At 46.1% G+C, this 21,108-nt stretch overlaps 2 protein-coding genes across 4 annotated transcripts in view; one reads left to right on the top strand and one right to left on the bottom strand.

The window, feature by feature from the left end:
- ptgr2 (prostaglandin reductase 2) overlaps positions 1–13,988 on the bottom strand; it is a 228,136-nt gene extending 214,148 nt beyond the window's left edge. The window contains exon 1 of one of the 2 annotated variants that reach the window (XM_072487491.1): positions 13,855–13,988. The gene's annotated coding sequence lies outside the window, so the exon portion shown is untranslated. The remainder of the gene's footprint in view (positions 1–13,854) is intronic. The other variant, XM_072487512.1, reaches the window with a different exon arrangement.
- Positions 1–21,108, top strand: part of mideasb (mitotic deacetylase associated SANT domain protein b) — a 96,774-nt gene that overhangs the window by 58,611 nt on the left and 17,055 nt on the right. Inside the window, exons 3-10 of one of the 2 annotated variants that reach the window (XM_072487407.1) lie at positions 5,326–5,628; positions 8,967–9,306; positions 11,071–11,137; positions 13,891–14,033; positions 14,924–15,027; positions 17,059–17,134; positions 18,680–18,768; positions 19,238–19,387. In XM_072487407.1, the coding sequence (XP_072343508.1) occupies positions 5,326–5,628; positions 8,967–9,306; positions 11,071–11,137; positions 13,891–14,033; positions 14,924–15,027; positions 17,059–17,134; positions 18,680–18,768; positions 19,238–19,387 (1,272 nt within the window). The remainder of the gene's footprint in view (positions 1–5,325; positions 5,629–8,966; positions 9,307–11,070; positions 11,138–13,890; positions 14,034–14,923; positions 15,028–17,058; positions 17,135–18,679; positions 18,769–19,237; positions 19,388–21,108) is intronic. The other variant, XM_072487417.1, reaches the window with a different exon arrangement.

Below are 21,108 nucleotides of genomic sequence, written 5' to 3'. Positions count from 1 at the left end.
ATGTTGGGATCCGAATCCGGGTCCCGAGCATTACCCTGGGACTCTGGATCTCTGGATTACTAGTCCAGTAACAATACCTCTGCGTCACTGCCTCCCCCAAATTGAATCTGCTTCCACCACACTTTCAGACAGTGCATTCTGGATCATAATAACTTGTTGCTTTTTTTTTTTAGAAACTCTTCATCTGGTTCCTTAAGGCTATAAGTATGTATAGTTCTGCAAAAAAAAAAAAGAAAAGCTCCATGATGTCTCAAATGATTCTGATAGATGGATTCCTTTTCTTTCAGCAGTTTAACATCTTAGGTGACTTGAAGTCTTAACTTCCTGTGTGGTCATTCCTGGGCCAATATTCATTGTTCAACCAACCTCACTAAATCAGATTATTTAGCCATGCTGTTTGTGGGATCTTGCTGTGCATTAATTGGCTGTCAACTTCCCAAACTACGACCATTCAAAAGTATTAGATTGGCTGGAAAGTGCCCTGACGACCTGAAGAACACTATAAAAATGCAAGATCTTAATTCTTGGCTACGCAACACTTTTCTGGTCTCCGTAATGTAAAATATATAGCACTGGAGGAAATGCAAAGAGATTTTAAAAGATGATTTCAGAATTGAGATAGTTATACCAATAACTATGAGGGCAGCACGGTAGCACAAGTGATTAGGGCAGCACGGTAGCACAAGTGATTAGCACTGTGGCTTCACAGCGCCAGGGTCCCAGGTTCGATTCCCCGCTGGGTCACTGTCTGTGCGGAGTTTGCACGTTCTCCCCGTGTCCGCGTGGGTTTCCTCCGGGTGCTCTGGTTTCCTCCCACAGTCCAAAGACGTGCAGGTTAGGTGGATTGGCCATGCTAAATTACCCGTAGTGTCCATAAGGGTTGGGAGGGGTTACTGGGTTGCGGGGATAAGGTGGAAGTGAGGAATTAATGTGGGTCGGTGCAGACTCGATGGGCCGAATGGCCTCCTTCTGCACTGTATGTTCTATGTGATCTATGTAATCTAAGCATGCTGGAATTTTTTTCGCTCCCTTTAAAAAGAGGAGGCTGAGGGGTGAATTGATGGAGGTGTTTTAAGGTTATGATGAAAGGGTTTGTTACGGTAGAAAATATATTTCTTCTTGTGGGGAATCCAGGAAAGAGGTTATAGATATAAGATAGTCACTAATAATTCTAATAGCGAATTCAGGAGAAACTTCCTTACCCAGAGAGCGGTCAGAATGTGGATAAATAATAAAAACAGAATACTGCAGATGCTGGCAATCTGAAATAAATACAGAAAGTGTCTGAAATACTTAGGCTTCGCAGCATCTGTGGTGAGAGACAGAGTTAGTTTTGAGTTGAATATGACTCTTGAAAGCTTGTAGAAATGCGATGGGCTTTATGCGGTTGAAAGGAGGGAGGAGGAAGAATAAAATATACGAAACAGGAGCAGAAGGAGACCATTCAGCCCCTCCAGCCTGCTCCACCGTTCAATAAGATCATGGCTAATCTGTACGTGTGAGTTCCACATTCCACATCTAACCCCGATAAACTTCGACCCTTGTTGGGCAAGGTAATCAATCTATCGCCGCCTTAACAAATATTCAGTGACCCTGATTCACCCTGTTCCACAGTCGCACAACCCTCTAAGAGAAAATAATTCTGCTTATCTCTTGTCATATAAGGGAAAGCCCTAATTTTAAAACCGTGCTATCTAGTTCTGGATTCCCCTGCAAGAGGAAATATCCTTTAAACATCCGCCGTGCCACTATTGATCAGGATCTTGTGTACTTCAGTCAAGTCACCCCTTACTCTTCTAAACTCTAGTGGAAACACGGTAAACCTCTCCAATCTAGCCTCATAAGGCAACCCGCTCATTCCAGATAGCAATCTAGTAAACTTCCTCTGAACTGCCTCCAACGCAGTTACATCCTCCTTTGAATAAGGAGACCAAAACTGCACACAGCATTCGAGATGCGTTCTCACCAATGTCTGTATAACTAAAAGAGAGAGTCTGGGTATGAATGTCTCCAGATTTTTCTTCTCCTTCACGTCCCTCTGACTCCATCCCTCCTTCTAATCTTGCCTTTTGCTGTGTACTTGTAATACCCTCTGACATTGAACCATCTGTCTTCAGCAAAGGGTTCAGTTCTATCCCCTTGCACCCACACCTCGACGAGTTTGGAGCTCGGTATGACTTTGAGCTCTTCTTCTCTGTCCAGGTGCCGCCCCAACCCTGACCAGAGGATCCTTCAACCTGCCTCCAATATTCTCGCTCCCCCAGTTTCTTATCTGCTCTTGATCTTTTAATTGAGAACTGTCAAATTGACATCATAATTTTCCTGCTCCCCTCATTCACTGTAGCCCATCGCCACCTGAACTCTCTGCACTTTATGGACTCCGATCTCACCCTGATACTGTTTATTAAACCTGCTGACAAAGGTGGCGCCGTTGTTTTCTGGCGTACTGACCTCTAACTTGCAGAGACTGAGCAGCAACTCTCCAACATCCATTCCAACCACCCCCAGACCATGACCGTACCACCAAACATCAAATTATTGTTTCTAGGACTGTTGCTGACCTTGTCTCCTCGGGCTTCCCTCCACAACGTTTCCTGCCTCAAACCCAATCCCACACTGAGCCCATGTCTACCTCTTTCCCCAAATCCACAAATGGGACTGTCCTCGTAGACCCACCCTTTCAACCTGTTCCTGCCCCGCCAACTCGTTTCTTCCTATCTTGACTCTATTTTTATTCAGCTCGTCCAGTCTTTTTGAAGAAATCGCATGTGCTGTGGATAAAGGGGAACCGGTGGATGTACTGTCCTTAGATTCCCAGAAGACATTTGATAAGGTGACACATCAAAGGTTATTGTGGAAAATAAAGCTCATTGCGTAGGGGCTAACATCGAACCATAGACATGATATAGCACAAACGGTGGCCATTCAGCCCATCTTGTCCATGCCGAACCAAAAAAGTCCAGGCGCCCTTTCTAATCGCATCTTCTTGCCGATTGCCCTGCAGCTTACGGCACCTAAGGTGCAGATCCATGTACTTTTTAAAGAGTTTAGGGTGTCTACCTCCATCACCAACTCGGGCAACGAATTCCAGATTCCCACTACCCTCTGCGTAAAAATGTTTGTCTTCATGTCCCCTCTACACCTTCTGCCTCTTGAACCCATGACTCCTGATTTTTGAACTCTCTGCCAAGGGAAATAGGTTCCTCCTTTCTACTCCAACTCTACCCCTCCCAATTCTGTGTACCTCAATCACACAAATAGGTCTTTTTCTGGTTGTTGAGGTATAATGAGTGATGTGCCACAGGCATCAGTGTTGGGGCCTCCACTTTTGCAATCTATATGAATGACTTGAAGAGATCGAAAGTACGGTTGTTAAATTTGCTTGTGATACAATGATCGGTGGGAAGGTAAGTTGTGAAGAGGGCAGGCGAGTACTACAAAGGGGAATGGGTTGACTGAGTGGGCAAAGATCTGGCAAATGGAGTATAATGTGGGAATGTGACAAATTGTCCATTTAGGCAGGAAGAATAAAATAGCATATTGTCTAAATGGCGAGAGATTGCAGAACTTTGAGATGCCGAGGAATGTGGGTGTCTAGTGCATGAATCGCAAAAGACTAGCATGCAGGTACAGCGAATAATTAGGGAAGCAAATAGAATGTTATTGTTTATTGTGAGGGGAATTGATTACAAAAGTAGGGGGATTATGCTTTAGTTATACAGGGCACTGTTGATATCACATCTGAAGTACTGTGTACAGTATTGGTCTCCTTATTTAAGGAATGATGTAAACGTGTTAGAAACAGTTCAGAGAAGGTTTACTAAACTAATACGAGGAATGGACAGGCTATGTTATGTGGAATGTTTGACAGGCTAGGGTTTTATTTACTGGAATTGAGACGAGTAAGAGGCGACTTGATTGAAACATATTGGCTCGAATCTTGCGTGCGTCAGATGCACGTGATCAGCGGGCCGGAAGCAGATGCGATATGCCTTCCGTCCTCCGATCTTGATTTCACCCTGGCTAGCCAATTACCTGGCAGCCAGCGTGAAACGCAAGATGTGAGAGGCTCAGTGCTGCCGGGATGGGGGGAGGTGGGAAAAGGACTGGTGGGCGAGTGACATGAGGGTGCAGGTGGGCACTCCCTGAAGGCTGACAGCTGCTCTGAAGCTGTCTGAGGGAGCTGCTAGAAAAACAAAATGAGCTGAATAAAATGCTGCTAACTGTGTTAATGCTGCTAACTCAAGCACCTGATAGCAGACAACATAGGTTCTCATCTCTCAAACGTTGTCTTTTGCTTTATTTAACCTCGGACATTTTATCCCACATGGATGGAGTTTGTACCGTGACGGTTGCCTTGCTGATTAGCCATCTGCCAACTGTTAAAGTGGGCCATGTAAAATCGTTGACGAGAGGTTTCTCAGTCCAGAGATGCGCATGTTAGGTGGACTGGCCATGATATTACGGATATAGGACGGGGACTGAGCCTAGGTAGGGTGCTCTTTCGAAGGGCTGGTGCAGACTCGATGGGCTGAGTGGTCTCCTTCTGCACTGTGGATTCTTAATGGGCTTAATTGTCCTGAGTGGTCTTGACAGGGTGAGTGTGGAGAGGATGTTTTCTCTTGTGGAAGAATCTAGAATTAGGGTTTTTTATTTTTAAATATGGGGTCATCCATTTAAGACCGAAATGAGGAGAAACGTTTTCTGAGGGTCCTGAGTAAGGCGGTGGAAACATAGACTTTGAATATTTTCAAGACAGAGGTAATTAGATTCTTGATAAACGAGGGGGTGAAAAGTTACCGAGGTTAGGCAGGAGATTATGTTCCATGATATTCTCTCCTGTCTTCTAACCTATCCCAGGCCTTCTCTTTTGTTCTTCTTCCACTTTCCCCACCTTTCAATGGCATAAATCCCAATCTTCAAGGAGAATGATATTCAACTTGGCATATTGACTCTTTCTTTCACCACAGATGCTACCAGACCTGTTGAGTATTTTCAGCACTTCCTGTTTTTGGGTTATAATATGGGACTTGCTCCCATAGTGAGTGGTTGAGGTGACCGGCATTTAAGGGAAGTTGGACAAACAGATGAGAGAGAAAGTAATAGAGGGTTTGGTGATATGAAGCAGACCAGGAGATGGCTCGGGAGGAGCATGAACACCAGAATGGACTAGTTAACCAAGTTCCCTGTTTGTATGATACAAACAGCGTGAAACGCAAGATGTGAGAGGCTCAGTGTGTTCCTGAGTTCCTCTCTAAGCCTTTTTCCTCTCTGGTATATTTTGGGAAGAGAAGGTAAAAATTGATTGCTGTTGTTCTCTTTCAGACTCTGGCGAATGACTCCCGAGAAGAAAGTAAGAGAAGGACCGCTGGGCACTCGAAGGCCACCGTGGAATCTGCCGCCACCAGGGGTCAGCTTGATGACGGCTGCCTGATGCCACTTGTGATACCAGTGTCAGTGCCAGTCCGAAAGATGGACTCTGTTACAACAAACACTGACAGGACAGGGGAAGGGGAATCCCAAAGGAATTTATCAAGTGAAAAGGATCCATCCGATTTGAGTCTATCCCTATTAACAAGCCGCAGGCGTAGATTGAGTCGAGGCTCAGGAATGGAGCACTCAGCCCAGGTAACATCCCTTGTTAACAATGTGCATTTGTAGAGTCATAGAGTCATTAAATGTACAGATTAACTATAAATAGATCAACTATTTAACTATTATTGCTCGACTATAGTTAATTATAGAAACCTAATTAGACACAATAAAGATGGAAGGCAGTGATGTGTTGCAGCTGTAGCATGTGGGGCCAGGTGGACACCAGTGTAAATCAAGGCTACATCGTGGAGTTGACCATTGGCCAGAAACTTAACTGGACTAGCCATACAAATACTGTGACTGCAAAAGCAGCTCAGAAGCTAGGAATCCTGTGGCAAGTACCACCCCTCTCAAATCCCCAAAGCGAAAGTAAAGTCGCCATAGTCCCAGATGACCAGAGGCTGCTTTCCCCTTTGAGGGGGAGAACTGCCTGGTGGTGATTTAACCTGAGGATCACCACATCTCAGGCGAGGGGCAAGGTTGAGGAGGCGGAGCCTTCATGAATAACCTCAGCCGATATGGGAATTGAACCCAAGCTGTTGGCCTTGCTCTGCATCACGAACCAACTGAGAGTACTACCTCTGTACGAATCTCTTTTAATTCTTCAATTTCATAAGCCCCTTGGTCGCGTCCATGAAGACATATTCAAAGTAACTAGTTTCTCCATAATAAATTCTCCTGACCCCACCTGCAATCACCCCATAGAACCCCTACAGTGAAGAAGGAGGCCATTTGGCCCATCGAGGTGCACCGACCCTCTGAAAGATCACCCTACCTAGGCCCACTCCCCTGCCCTTTCCCCGTAACTCACGCCTTGATCATAGTGAATACCCCAACCTGCGCATCTTTGGACTGTGGGAAGAAACCGGAGCACCCGGAGGAAACCCACACAGACATGGGGGAAAAAATGCAAACTCCACACAGTCACCAAGGTTAGAATTGAACCCGGGTCCCTGGCGTTCTTGAGGCAGCAACGCTTACCACTGTGCTGCCTGCTACATCGACCATAACTAGTCTTTTCTTTTTCACATACCTAAAAAAGCTTTCGCAGTCTGCTTTTTATGTTCGTCGCTAGTTTACTAGTTAAGTTTACTTGGCAGGGTAGCACGGTGGCGCAGTGGTTAGCACTGCTGCCTCACGGCGCCGAGGTCCCAGGTTCGATCCCGGCTCTGGGTCACTGTCCGTGTGGAGTTTGCACATTCTCCCCGTGTTTGCGTGGATTTCGCCCCCACAATCCAAAGATGTGCAGGCTAGGTGGATTGGTCACGCTAAATTGCCTCTTAATTGAAAAAATGAATTGGGCCCTCTAAATTTATATTAAACAAAAGGTTTGCTTGGCACATGGGACCAGGAGGGGTGGGTTTGGCCCCTTTGAATCTGTTGTGTCATATAACTGGCTTGTGGTTGATCTGAACAAACAAACATCTAACTGATCTCGGTTTGAAATTTTCAGCTCAACCACTTTTTGGAGATTTTGGAAATTTCCACTGCCCTTTGTGTGAATGTGTTTTGACATATCCTCACCCCTAAGGCTGGGCTCTGATTTTATACCGCCTTGTCCTGAATTCCCCCCTACGTGAGAAAAAAACTTTCACCACCTCCTCTATTAAATTCTTTTAATAATCTTTTGTTTTAATCCCATCATTAAAGTTACAATGTGTAGAGTGGACAAGGCAAACCCTTAATCAATCTCATTGTTTGATCTGAAATTCAAATTGAAGCCAATTCATTGCCTTCATAAGAGAGACGTGCAAAATTCAAGCTGACAAGACGAGGCATTACATTTCATCTTGGGCTTGACCTGATGCTTAGACAAAAGTCCAAGAAGCAATTCCTTTAATAATCTCAATCTCAATTAGATCGCACCTTAATCTTCTATACACCTGCCTATGGCTCAGTTACAGACAGGGCTATGCTGCAGGGAGCAAGTAAAGTGAAACCCATATAAACCGACTCAAATAGCATGTATGGCAAAGGGAATCTGAAGCCAAAGACACTCTCAAATTACAAACCATGGGCAGCCTTAAATATGCCCAGCCCTAAGTCTGTGCTGTTCTGGTCACCATTTAGAAAATGTAAATCGAGGCACTGGAGAGTGCAGAGAAAATTTACAAGGATGATACTAGAAATGGATGTGTTTCCTTCTGAGGGGCGACCTGAAAGAAACTCGTTTTGTGGAATGGCAAGCTCGTTACCCAGCATGCACAGTGGCAAAGAAACCGCCCTATCTCTGGGATTGAATGTGTGAATGGCCCGCCCAGGCGTAGAGCAGCTCTTTACCCAGCATGCAGAGTGGCAAAGAAACTGCCCTATCTCTGGGATTGAATGTGTGAATGGCTCGCCCAGGCATAGAGCAGCTCTTTACCCAGCATGCAATGTGGCAAGGAAACTGCCCTATCTCTGGGATTGAATGTGTGAATGGCCCGCCCAGGCGTAGAGCAGCTCTTTACCCAGCATGCAGAGTGGCAAAGAAACTGCCCTATCTCTGGGATTGAATGTGTGAATGGCCCGCCCAGGCGTAGAGCAGCTCTTTACCCAGCATGCAGTGTGGCAAGGAAACTGCCCTATCTCTGGGATTGAATGTGTGAATGGCCCGCCCAGGCATAGAGCAGCTCTTTACCCAGCATGCAATGTGGCAAGGAAACTGCCCTATCTCTGGGATTGAATGTGTGAATGGCCCGCCCAGGCGTAGAGCAGCTCTTTACCCAGCATGCAGAGTGGCAAAGAAACTGCCCTATCTCTGGGATTGAATGTGTGAATGGCTCGCCCAGGTGTAAATCAGCTCTTTACCCAGCATGCAGAGTGGCAAAGAAACTGCCCTATCTCTGGGATTGAATGTGTGAATGGCCCGCCCAGGCGTAGAGCAGCTCTTTACCCAGCATGCAGTGTGGCAAGGAAACTGCCCTATCTCTGGGATTGAATGTGTGAATGGCCCGCCCAGACGTAGAGCAGCTCTTTACCCAGCATGCAGAGTGGCAAAGAAACTGCCCTATCTCTGGGATTAAATGTGTGAATGGCTCGCCCAGGCATAGAGCAGCTCTTTACCCAGCATGCAGTGTGGCAAAGAAACTACCCTATCTCTGGGATTGAATGTGTGAATGGCCCGCCCAGGCGTAGAGCAGCTCTTTACCCAGCATGCAGTGTGGCAAAGAAACCGCCCTATCTCTGGGATTGAATGTGTGAATGGCCCGCCCAGGCGTAGAGCACTTTCTTTGTTGATATGGAGGCTAGATAAAAGCCCCTCTCTGTTCTACTGAGAACATTTTGAAAATAAAGACAGCTAATGACCGTCCTGAAGATGTCTGCAATTTACAGTTTTCACAATACAGTCTGTTGTGTACCTGAATAAAATGTGATGCCTATCTTTGCAGGAGGATGCTAGCTCCAGAGGTCATGTGAACCCAACAGCCAAACTGAAACGGCGGCCCAGACCGGAGCCCCTCTTCATTCCACCCAAGCCCCTCAATCATGTCTCTGTCATCACTTACCCACCTGGCACCCTCTACCAGAGCAACCTGCGCTCACCAGTCCGGCTGCTAGATCATCCCCTGGACAAGAACTTCCAGCCTCCACCCTACACTCCACCACCGATCCTCAGCCCCATGCGTGAGGGCTCAGGACTCTACTTCAACGCCTTCCTGTCTTCCACGAGCAACTCATCCCAACCAGTCACCCCAAGGTCTACGCCTAAAACCTCCTTAACCCAATCAAGTGAGTTCTTTGTCCGTTGACTTTTCTCCTTTCCCTTGCTGTGGTATAAATTGTGGATAGATGCGCAATAATTTAGACCCCTGAAGAACAAGTTCTCCTTGTCTAAGACTGTGTTGATATTGCAATTTTAGGGATCCTTTGTGGTGGCAGTGTGGAAATTTTATATCAAACCTACACAACCATCCTCACATCCCAGTGGATGGTTACTATTCTAGATGCATGTCTATCAGTAACTGATTTGTGTGCGTGTATATAGAGAGTGAGATAAAGTGGTGATGACACCACTGAATTTGGATTTGTATAGTACCTTTCAGAACCTCGGGATATCCCGATAAAAGTTTAAGAGTGGCCAGACAATCGGTTTCCAGATCGCTGGTGTCTGCCTCTCCTGTTCTAGGCACACTGACCACACACGGCACCCTGCCTTACCTCCACTCCTCAACAGAGATTAACTTCTTCATACAGAATTTGGTACAATGGCAGTGATTCATTGTATATTCGTTACACTATTTGTATTCAATCTTGGCCAATACTCACGACCACTGCTGCAATGTGTGTGTTCACAACCTTGTGTTCAAATCCTTTCATGGCCTTCCAACAACAATATGGTGTAGTCCATAGAATCCCAACAGTGTAGAAGGAGGCCATTTGGCCCATCGAATCTGCACTGACTGTCCGAAGGGGCACTCTATCTAGGCCCACTCACCCGCCCTATCCCCGTAACCCTGCGCATTGATCGTGGCCAATCCACCGAACCTGCACATCTTTGAACTGTGAGAGAAAACCAGAGCATCCAAAGGAAATTCACGCAGACAAGGAGAGAAAGTGCAAGGCCATACTTGAACCCAGGTCCCTGGCACTTTGAGGCAGCAGTGCTAACTACTGTGCCACCCCAAAATAGTCAAACGTCCCAAGGAAAATTGCCCCACACAATTTTGCACTAATCCACTTATCATAGATTATCATAGAATTTACAGTGCAGAAGGAGGCCATTCGGCCCATCGAGTCTGCACCGGCTCTTGGAAAGAGCATCCTACCCAAGGTCAACACCTCCACCCTATGCCCATAACCCAGTAACCCCACCCAACACTAAGGGCAATTTTGGACAGTAAGGGCAATTTATCATGGCCAATCCACCTAACCTGCGCATCTTTGGACTGTGGGAGGAAACCGGAGCACCCGGAGGAAACCCACGCACACACTGGGAGGATGTGCAGACTCCACACAGACAGTGACCCAAGCCAGAATCGAACATGGGACCCTGGAGCTGTGAAGCAATTGTGCTATCCACAATGCTACCGTGCTACCACTTATGGTGGTATGAGGACTGGTAGTCAAAACCTTGGTCAAAGATGTTGATTTTAAGGACACTGTTTAAGGAAGTAAAAGAGTGCAGCAGTTTGGGGATGGAATTCTTTAAATCTGACAGCAGTGTCTGAGTGAAGGGAATCCGGAAGGTGTGTAGGAGGCCAGAATTGGATCAGCGCAGTGATCTCTTAAAGGTTTGTAGGGTGACAGGCTCTTACAGAACTAGGAAAGAACAAGGCAGTGTGCAACTCCTTTTTGATTTTTGTCAGATTATACTCCTGTGAAGCACCTTGGGACGTTTCACTACCCGAAAGACGCTATAAAAATGCAAAGTTGTAAGTCTGTATAAGCTGAAGAGGGTAGTGAGATTTCATATGGAGCTGCCCCCACCTATCGCATCTCGCTCTGGACCTTCAAAGTGGCTCTGACAATTGGAATATTTTCTCTCTCCTCTAGACAGTGCTGAGACTCCTCCTCCAGTTCTCTCCCTCATGAACGAAACCACACCGGCAAGCATTGAACCGTAAGTAATTGCCAAAGGCGCTGTCTTTTCCTTTTTTTTAATATACACACAATATAGGTTTCCTAATCAAATGTGGCACAGGACATCATAAGACCAAGCAAGCGTGCCTAGAATGGATGTCAGGTGGATTATACATCCGAAACCAGGTTGAATATAGAAGGTTCAGCGGGGAATTGAAAAAACAAATAAGAAAAACAAAGAGAGAACATGAGAAGATACTGGCAGCTAACATAAAAGGGAATCTAAAAGTTTTTATAAGCAAAAAAATAGTACCAGGAAGGGTGGGTCTACCTGGGACCAAAAAGGAGATCTACAGATGGATGCAGGGAGCATGGTTGAGGTATAAGTTATTCTAAATTTACAAAAGAAGATTCTGACAGGCAATGGTGAAAGGGAAGATGATTCACAGAAGGTTTATACGGTGAAGGTATTGAATAAGCTGCCTGTACTAAGGCAAGAGGACCGGATGAGATGCATCCAAGATACTGAAAGAAGAGCGAGTTTAAATGGCAGAGTCACTGGCCATAATTTTCCAGTCTTCCTTAGACTCAGGGAAGGTGCCAGAGGACTGGAGAATTGTAAATGTTCAAATATGGCTATAAGAATAAATCCACCAACTGCAGTCCAATCAGTTTTTTTGGTGGTGGTGAAACCTCTCCAAACAATAATTTGGGACAAAATTAATAATCACTTGGGCAAATGCGGGTTAATTAAGGAAAGCCAGCATGGATTTGTAAGGCAAATCATGTTTAAAAGCTGCTTGAGTTTCTTGATGAGGTACCAGAGAGGGTTGACAAGGGAAATGCTGTTGATGTGACGTACGTGGACTTCCAAAAGACTTTTGATAAAGGGCCGCACAACAGACTTCTGAGCAAAGTTATAGCTCGTGGAATAAAAGGGACAGCAGTGACATAAAGATGGAATTGGCTGAGTGACATGAAAGTTGTGGTTAATGGTTGTTATTTTTGGATTGGAGGGCAGTTTATAGTGGCGTCCCCCAGTGGTCAGTGTTGGAAACACAGCTCTTACCTGATGTGTATATGTTATATATTTATGACCTAGATCTTGGTGTACAGGGTTCAATTTCAAACTTTTCAGGTGATACAAAGCTTGGCAATATTGTGAACTATGAGGAGAATAGTGTAGAACCTTCAAAAGGACCTAGACATGTTGGTGGAATGGGCAGACAAATGACAGATTCAATATAATGCAGAGAAGTTTGAAGTGATTCATTTTGGTAGAAACAATGCAGGTACATAATCTAAAATAAAGGATACAGTTGTAAAGTAGAAGGACCTGGATGTATTTGTGCATAAATCATTAAAGGTGGCAGAACAGATTGAGAGTGGGGTTACTGAAGCGTCCAGTATCCTAGTCTTTATCGATAGGGACATGAGAGTACATGAGCAAGGAGGTTATTGTAAACCTGTCTCAAAGCTGGTTTTGCATCAATTACATCCAGTTCTGGGCACCACACGTTGGGAAGGAATGTGAAGGCATTAGAGAGAGAGCAGAAGAGATTCACAAGAATGATTCCAGGGATGAGGGACTTCAGTTATGTGGAATAAATTGGAGAAGTTGGGACTGTTATCCTGAGAGAACAGACAGTTGAGAGAAGATTTGATGGAGGTGCTCACTATCATGAGGGGTCTGGACATAGTTGGTGGGCAGAAACCGTTGCCATTGGTGGAAGGATAATATTAAAATAAGGACATATAGATTAGGAGCAGTAGTAGGCCCCTCAAACCTGTTCTTTCATTCAATAAGATCATGGTTCATAGAATTTATAGTGCAGAAGGAGGCCATTCGGCCCATCAAGTCTGCACTGGCCCTTGGAAAGAGCACCCCACTAAAACCCATGCCTCCACCCTATCCCCGTAACATGGCCAACCCACCTAATCTGCACATCTTTGGCCTTGTGTGAGGAAACCGGAGCACCCGGAGGACACCCACGCAGACACGGAGAGAACGTGCAGACTCTGCACAGACAGTGACCCAAGCCGGGACCCTGGAGCTGTGAAGCTGTGCTAACCATTGGGCTACCGTGCTGCATCTGATTGTAACCTCGACTCCACATTCCTGCCTCCCAACAATAACCTTTCACCTCCTTCCTTATTGAGAATCTATCTCGCTCTGCCTTTAAAAAAAATTCAAAAACTCTTCTTCGACTGCCCTTTGAGAAAGAGAGTTCCGAAGTCTTACGACCCTCAGGGAAACAATTTATTTTTATCTGTTTTAAATGGATGACCCCATATTTTTAAACAGTGGCCTCTAGATTCTCGCACAAGGAGAAACATTCTCTCCACATCCACCCTGTCAATATCTTTCAGGATCTTGTGTGTTTCATTCAAGCTGCCGCTTACTCTTCTAAACTCCAGCGGATACAAGCCTCACCTGGCTAACCTTCCCTCATACGACAACCAGCCCATTTTGGGTATTAGTCTAGTAAACATCCTCGGATCTGATTCTAACACATGTACATCTTTCCTTTTAAATAAGGAAACCATACTCCAGATGTGATCTCACCAATGTCCAGTACAATTGAAGCATAACCTCCCTACTTTTGTACTCCATTCTCCTCACAATAAACAGTAACATTCTATCACCTTTCCTAAATATTTGCTGTACCTACATCCTAGGTTTTTGTAATTCATGGGGGCGGGGGGCAGAGTTAAAAGGTGGGGAAGGGTGAATTAGGGGCAGGGAGGATGTCTCACCGTTTTATAGCTTTTTCCATCCCGTTTGTCTCTCAGGCGGATCAACATCGGCCCAAAGTTCCAAGCTGCCATACCCGAGCTGCAAGACCGGTTTCTGGCTGCGTTAGATGCCAACCACGCTGATCTGGTGTTCATGCCATGGGAGGGTCATAAAACCAATCGGCTGAACCAGCAGAGAGGTGAGACTACATTGAATCTACTGAGTTAAAATATAAAAAGAAATCGAAGTTAAAACAAATCCAAGCCCAGAATGAACCTGTCCATCACACCTGATGCCCACCCTGATGACTGGCATGGATTTGACACATGCAACTATAGGTACAACTATCCCCCACTCACTGCGTTTTGCCGAAGAAGTAATCCTGCTTTCATTGGCAGGCATTGCTGTAGTTTATAGAGAATTTTGATTCCGCTTCCTGAGTGAACAGATATACTTATAGTTTGATAAGCGCAGAGTAAATAGATTTTATTTTCTGTCTAATTCTCACTTTTGCATGAGTTCTATCCTGCCTTCACCTTAATAACTGACACACGGTGTGAATACTTGTTTTGTTATTAAACATACTTCTTTGCTGCAGTTATTCCGTTCATTGTGTTTTGAACCCTCAGACACTGGTGCATTCAGTTGCCAGTGACCTTTGTGTTCTGGAGATGATGCCACACAGCAGGCGATGATTGACTAAATCTGATACTAGGCTAATAATGACAGTGAGTTCTGCCATTGGATTAGTGAGGTTTGCTAAAATGGCCCCACTGCAATCGGTCTAGTGGGGTAGAGAAACAAAAACAGCCAGGCTTCTGGCTCCTGATCACTGTCCAGCTGGAAAATCTGCAAATGAGAGGAATGGCCCAATTTTCCCCCCTCTTTTACACTAAGATAGGCTCCTGCCATTCACCTACCTCCTGAGATGACCTGCCAGTGTTCAGTAGCTGACGGGCTGAACGCCCATCATCGCAGGAAAAGAGGTAATGAATTCGGAGAAAGGGGGAGAGAAAGTGCAGTCGCCTCATGATGTGCGTCATTGTTCCCCAGAGTTGATGTTTGCGTTTCTTTGGTTTTCCCCTGCAGTGGATAACCTGATGACACTAGCCTGTTCCAGCATTTTACCAGGAGGAGGTACAAACCAGGAGCTTGTCTTCCACTGTCTGCATGAGTCCAAGGGCAACACACTGGTAAGCAATCCAAACTCTTATTACCCACCCACCCAACCCGAATCTTCCTCCAACACACTTTCAGGCAGTGCATTCCTGAACTGAACAACTTTGCTGCTTTTGCAAAGAAAAGTTCCTCACGCCACCTCTAGTTCTTTTGTCATTCGACTCTCCCAACAATGGGAGCAGCTTCTCCCGCTCCACTCTGTCCAGACCCCACATGATTTTGAGCATCTCTGTTTAATCTCCTCGCAATCTTCTCCACGGAGAACAATCCCAACTTCTCTAATTTTATTCCATGGAACTGATGTCCCTCACCCCGAGGATCATTCTTGTGAATCTTTTCTCAAACCCTCTCTGAAGCATCCACATCAGTCCTGGGCAAGTGGGCCTCTTTTACCTCAGTGGGCCACCAGATTGATATTGGACATGTTCACTAACCATGCATGACCCTATGAATAAAATAAAATACTTTTTAATACTTATTATTAAAATAATAAGGCTGGTTTTGCACAGTGGACTAAACAGCTGGCTTGTAATGCAGAATAAGGCCAGCAGTGCGGGTTCAATTCCGGTACGGGCCTCCCCGAACAGGCGCCGGAATGTGGCGACTCGGGACTTTTCACAGTAACTTCATTGAAGCCTACTTGTGGCAATAAGCTATTATTATTATTATTATTATTATCATTATTATACTACTTGCCAAATAAATGCTTAATCATTCGTATATTAACAGAACTTTCATCAACTTCAAATGAGAAAAAGAAAATGATTTGTTATGCTTTGGATGCTGAGGGGGTGCCTGGCTCTAACAGTCAATGTTGTTGCAATCAGCACGCACCTCACTTCACTTGCCCTTGCTTTACGTCTGGATCACTTCAGTCATACTGGTAGGAAGAAATATACACGGACGGAGATCAGTGGAATGTGGCAACCCTGCGCGTGAGAAACAGTCAACAGAATTACTCGGGGTCACCCTCGGAACTTCCATGGGCCGCGTGTGGCCCCCGGACTGCGGGTTACCCACCACTGGTCCACGTCTTTCTGAAAGTGTGGTGCCCAGAATTGGACACACTACACCAGTTGAGGCCGAACCAGTGTCTTACAAAGGTTCATCATGACCCCTCTTTGCTTCTGTACTCAATGCCTCTATATGCACATGTACCCAGGTCCCTCTGCTCCTGCACTCCATTTGGAGTTGTCTCCATTATATTATATTTGCTTCGCTTTGTTCTCCCTCCCAAAATGTGTCACATATCGCACCTCACCTCTGCATTGAATTGTGCCTACCACATGTCTGCTCATTCAACCAGCCTGTCCATGACGTCTTGAAGTCTATCGTTATCCTGCACACAGTTCACAATCTTTCCAATGTACATTTACACATCATGGGCAGAATTCTCTAATAATGGGGCCATGTCCCCATGCCGGCTGAAAATCAGCGCCAACCACTCGGGAGTCATCGGTTCCCGAAAGTGAGGAATTCTCCCCTTCCTAGGGGGCTAGGTTGGCTCCGGAGTTGTCCCCCGCAGCTCCAGCCGGTGCAGAATGGCCGTGTGATTCCGCGCATGCGCGGAACGGCCGGCGTATTTCCGCGCATGCGCAGGGGTTCCCTTCTCTGTGCCGGCCCCTCCCCATGGCGGAGCATTACAGGGGCCCGGCGCAGAGTAAAATAGGCCCTCACAGAACCAGCCTGCCTGCCGATCGGTAGGCCCCGATCATGGGCGCGGCCCCCGCAGACTCGCCTTCCAGGTTCCGCCGTGTGGGATCTGAGTAACCCACGCCGGTGGGACTCGGCCAAACTCGTCGGCCACTCGGCGCATCAGGGCCCGGAGAATCGCCGGGGAGGGGGCCGCTGCCAACGGCCCCCGACCGGCGTGGTGGGAACCCCGCGGGCGCCAGAGAATGGGGAAGCCGGCGTCTGGGCGCGTTTCTCGCATCCCCCGGGGATTCTCCGACCCGCCGCCAGGTCGGAGAATCCCGGCCCATATACTTATACCTGTAACATGTTTTTGTTCCTGCTGCTCATGTTGTTTTCCTTCTCCCCACCAGGCAGCCATGAATATGCTACTTATTAAAAAGACTCCACGGGGCAGGAGCAAGGCGCTACTCAATTATCACTACGCAGGTACATGGGAGCCTTACCCTCCGATTCTGACTCTTCACTAGTTTGATTTTGCACTTCTCTTCTTCTTACAAGGTCTGTATCTCCCAACCAGCTGGGGGAATGCTTCTAGTTAGAGATTTCAGTCACAGCTCTGTGAGAGTGCTCGTGTCTCTGTCACAATAGGCTCGGCTCAGGGCCTACTCCAGGGACGTGAGCAGATGTTCCAGGCTGATATTCCCAGTACAATACTGAAAGAATGCTGCACTGCTGGCCTTTGGGATAAAACTTTAAACCAAGGGCCCCTCTCTCAAAATGGTCCACAACATAATTTCAAAGGTGAGCAAGGGGCCTGTCTCTGGTCTCCTGGCTAATATTCATCCTTCTGTCACTGAGACAGACTGTCACATTGCTGTTTCTGGGAACTTTTCTGTGTGCACATTGACTGCACAGTTTCCTACATTGTGACAATGATTACACTTTGAAAGTATTTAAGTGGTGCTAAAGCCCTTTGGGATGTTCAGAGGTCATGAAATGTACTATATGAATGCAAATCTATCTTATTTTTCTCCTCCGCACTGATGTGCAGTGGCCAGAATAAGATACCAGTTCATCAATGCAGGCCCCATATCAACCTTTTGGCAGAGCATCAGGAATAAAAATGACAGTCCAGCGTTTCTGATGCTTCATTGCCTGTCTTGGACCCGAGGTGGCCCCTATATATATATATATATATATATTTATACAGCACCTTTAAAATGGCAACTGCTCCAAAGCTGTTCACAGGGGCATTGTGAGGGCATGTTGACACTGGGACGCATGAGATAACGGGTGGTCAACTGCTTGAACAGAAAGGTGGATTTTAAGGAGCATTTGGGAGGGAATTCCAGAATTTAGGTATTTTAAAAAATAAATTTAGAGTACCCAATTACCTCTCTTCCCAATTAAGAGGCAATTTAGCGTGGCCAATCCACCTACCCTGCACATCTTTTTGGGCTGTGGGGGTGGGACCCACACAGACACGGGGAGAATGTGCAAACTCCACACAGACAGTGACCTGGGCCCAATTTCGAACCCGGGTCCTCAAGAGCTGTGAGGCAGCAGTGCTAACCACTGTGCCACCATGCCGCCCAGAATTTAGGTTGTGGCAGTTGATAGCACCATCACCAATGGTAGAGAAGTTAATATCAAGGGTGCTGAGGAGGGGAGAGATCTGGGTTATGGGAATGAGGGTTGTGGGACTGGAGGGGGTTACAGAGATAGTGAGATTATCTGGGGAAGGTCCTGGATGAAGTTCTGACTCACAGCAATTGTCTTCAGCTCAGGAAAAGGAGTAGGCCGATGAACAAAACTGGCCGTGATTCCCCCGGGGGAAGGGCTCCTCTGCTCCTCTGAACGCCAATACCTGCTGGAAGGAGGGGGGGAGGGTCAGCTCCAGGTTGCAGTGCAGAACAGCCCTCGGTGACTGCCTTCGGATCAAGTGAGCAGATTAAATCGTGCCACAGTGAGCAACCTGGGCCTTCCAAAGAAACACAACATATCTGACTTTTTTTTAAATATCGTTAACAGGGTCCGATAAATGGACATCTGCAGAGAAAAAGATGTTCAATAAAGGGCTGGCAGCACATAAGAAGGATTTCTTCCTCGTTCAGAAACTGGTAAGACCCAATGAGCTGCATGCCAACTTGGGTGGGGGGAGGGATGTGCTGGTAGAGAGGACAGACTAGGTTCAGTGGAGATTTGCTAGCATGGTGCCAGGAGCTTCAGCAATGTGGAGAGACTGGTGAAGCTGCAATTGTTCTTCGAGAAGTGAAAGTTAAGGTAAGATTTGAAAAGGTTGTTCAAAATCTTGAAGGGTTTTGCGAAAGTAGATGAGGAGAAACTGTTTGTAGGGCAATACAGATTTAATATAATTGACAAGGGACCAGTCTGGAATGCACTGTTTGAAAACGAGTGGAAGCAGATTTGAGAGGCATTTTCAAAATAGTTGAAATGGAGAAGGTTATAGGGCTCTGGGGAAATAGCAAGGGACTGGCTCTAATTGGATAGCTCTAAGTGTTAGCAGAGGCATAATGGCCCGTTTACTATGCGGGGAGAGGATATGAAATGCCTCCTTGTGTCTTGCAGGTGAACACAAAGACTGTGGCCCAGTGCGTTGAGTTTTACTACACGTATAAGAAACAGGTGAAGATTGGCAGGAATGGAGTGCTGATATTTGGCGATGTTTCTGATAGCAATGGCAAGAATGAGGAGGAGCCAGTTGAAATTGACAGAAAGGTAAGGCCTGGTTACTTCATCGGACGTATGGTGTTTGGGACTTCCTGAAAGGCACGAAAGGAAAGCAATTATTTATTGTCTGGACCACACTGAAAATATGGTGAACAGTTCCTCTCTCCATATTGTCAAAAGGTTATAGAATGGCAAATAAATTTCAATATAGATAAGTGTGGCATGGTGCATTTTGGTAGGAGACATAAAAAGGCATGTACTCCTTGTAAAGTAAGAGACTAACTGGGGCCTGGCAGTGTATCGGTACTAGAGGGAGTTCTTGTTGGGTGGTGGATGATGTTGAGATTCTTGTGTGTTGTTGGTGCTGCACTCATCCAGTCAAGAGTATTCCATCACACTCCTGACTTGTGCCTCGTAGATGATGGACAGATTTTGGGGAGACCAGAAGTGAGTTACTCACTGTAGGATTCCCAGCCTCCAACCTGCTCTTGTTGTCACCATATTTATGTGGTTGATCTAGTTAAATTTCTGGTCAGGGTTGGCCCCCAGAATGCTGATGGTGGGGTATTTGACTTGAATGTCAAAGGGAGACCGTTCGACTTTCCCTTGTTGGAGATGGAAATCACCTGACAATCAGCCCAACTTGGTTTTGCTGCATGAAGGCACGGGCTACAAAGAAACCAATGAATGGCTAAGGGTCCCTCCTCTGAGCTAGTGGTTAATATGAAAATGTGTTACGCCATACAAGGTGAAAGATCTCCGTTCGCACAGTGAAGCATCACCTTTGGTGCTCTTGGGCTAAAACAGGGCATAAATTGTGGTCTCTGCATTTGCCATGAAATATTCTTTGACCGTGGGACTTTCCAAAGTGCTTTTCAGCCTATGAAGTGTTGCAATACAGGAGCCTAACAACAGCTGGAAAGCGATCATTGAGTGCAATTGGTGAACAGTAGAATTGGCGGTAGATTTTAAGGAGTCTCTGAAAGTAGGAGAGAAGGTGAAGAGATTTAGGGAGGGAATTCTAGAGCTGAAGGCATGGCCACCAATAGCCCAATGGAAATTGGGGGAGAGGTCTGAAATATCCGAGGGTGTAGAGTTGGAAGGGGCTATAAGGAAAAGTAGGGACAATGTCATGAAGGGATTTGAACACACGAAGGGGAATTTTAAAATCCAGGTGTGGGTGGATCAGGAGTCACGGGTTGATGGGTAAACAGTTGGCGTGAGTTAGTACACAGGTAGCAGGGTTTTGGATGAGCTTAAGTTTACGAAGGTTGAAGGAGGTGAGGCTGACCAGGAGAGCATTAGAATAGTTGAATCTGGAGATAACATGGGTATGGATGTGGGTTTCAGCAGCAAACGAGCTGCAGCAAGGATGGAGATGGGATGGCACAGATTTGAATTTAGAATTTCAGATCCATCTGCACCTGAGCTCAGTAGATTTAGATTCATTGTCACGTGTTCCGAGGTACAGTGAAAAGTATTGTTCTGTGCACAGTCCAGCCAGATCGTTCCATACATGAAAAAACATAGGGCATACGATAAATACACAATGTAACTTGTGGCTGATTTAGCACAGTGGGCTAAATAGCTGGCTTGCAATGCAGAACAATGACAGCAGCGCGGGTTCAATTCCCGTACCGGCCTCCCCGAACAGGTGCCGGAATGTGGCAACTAGGGGCTTTTCACAGTAACTTCATTGAAGCCTACTTGTGACAATAAGCTATTGTTGTTATTATTATTATTAAATACATAGACACCAACATTGGTTG

This window comes from Scyliorhinus torazame, chromosome 2 (genome assembly GCF_047496885.1).
Source record: "Scyliorhinus torazame isolate Kashiwa2021f chromosome 2, sScyTor2.1, whole genome shotgun sequence".
NCBI lineage: Eukaryota > Metazoa > Chordata > Chondrichthyes > Carcharhiniformes > Scyliorhinidae > Scyliorhinus > Scyliorhinus torazame.
The sequence above is the reverse complement of the archived record's forward strand: the minus strand, read 5'-3'. Positions and strand labels throughout refer to the sequence as shown.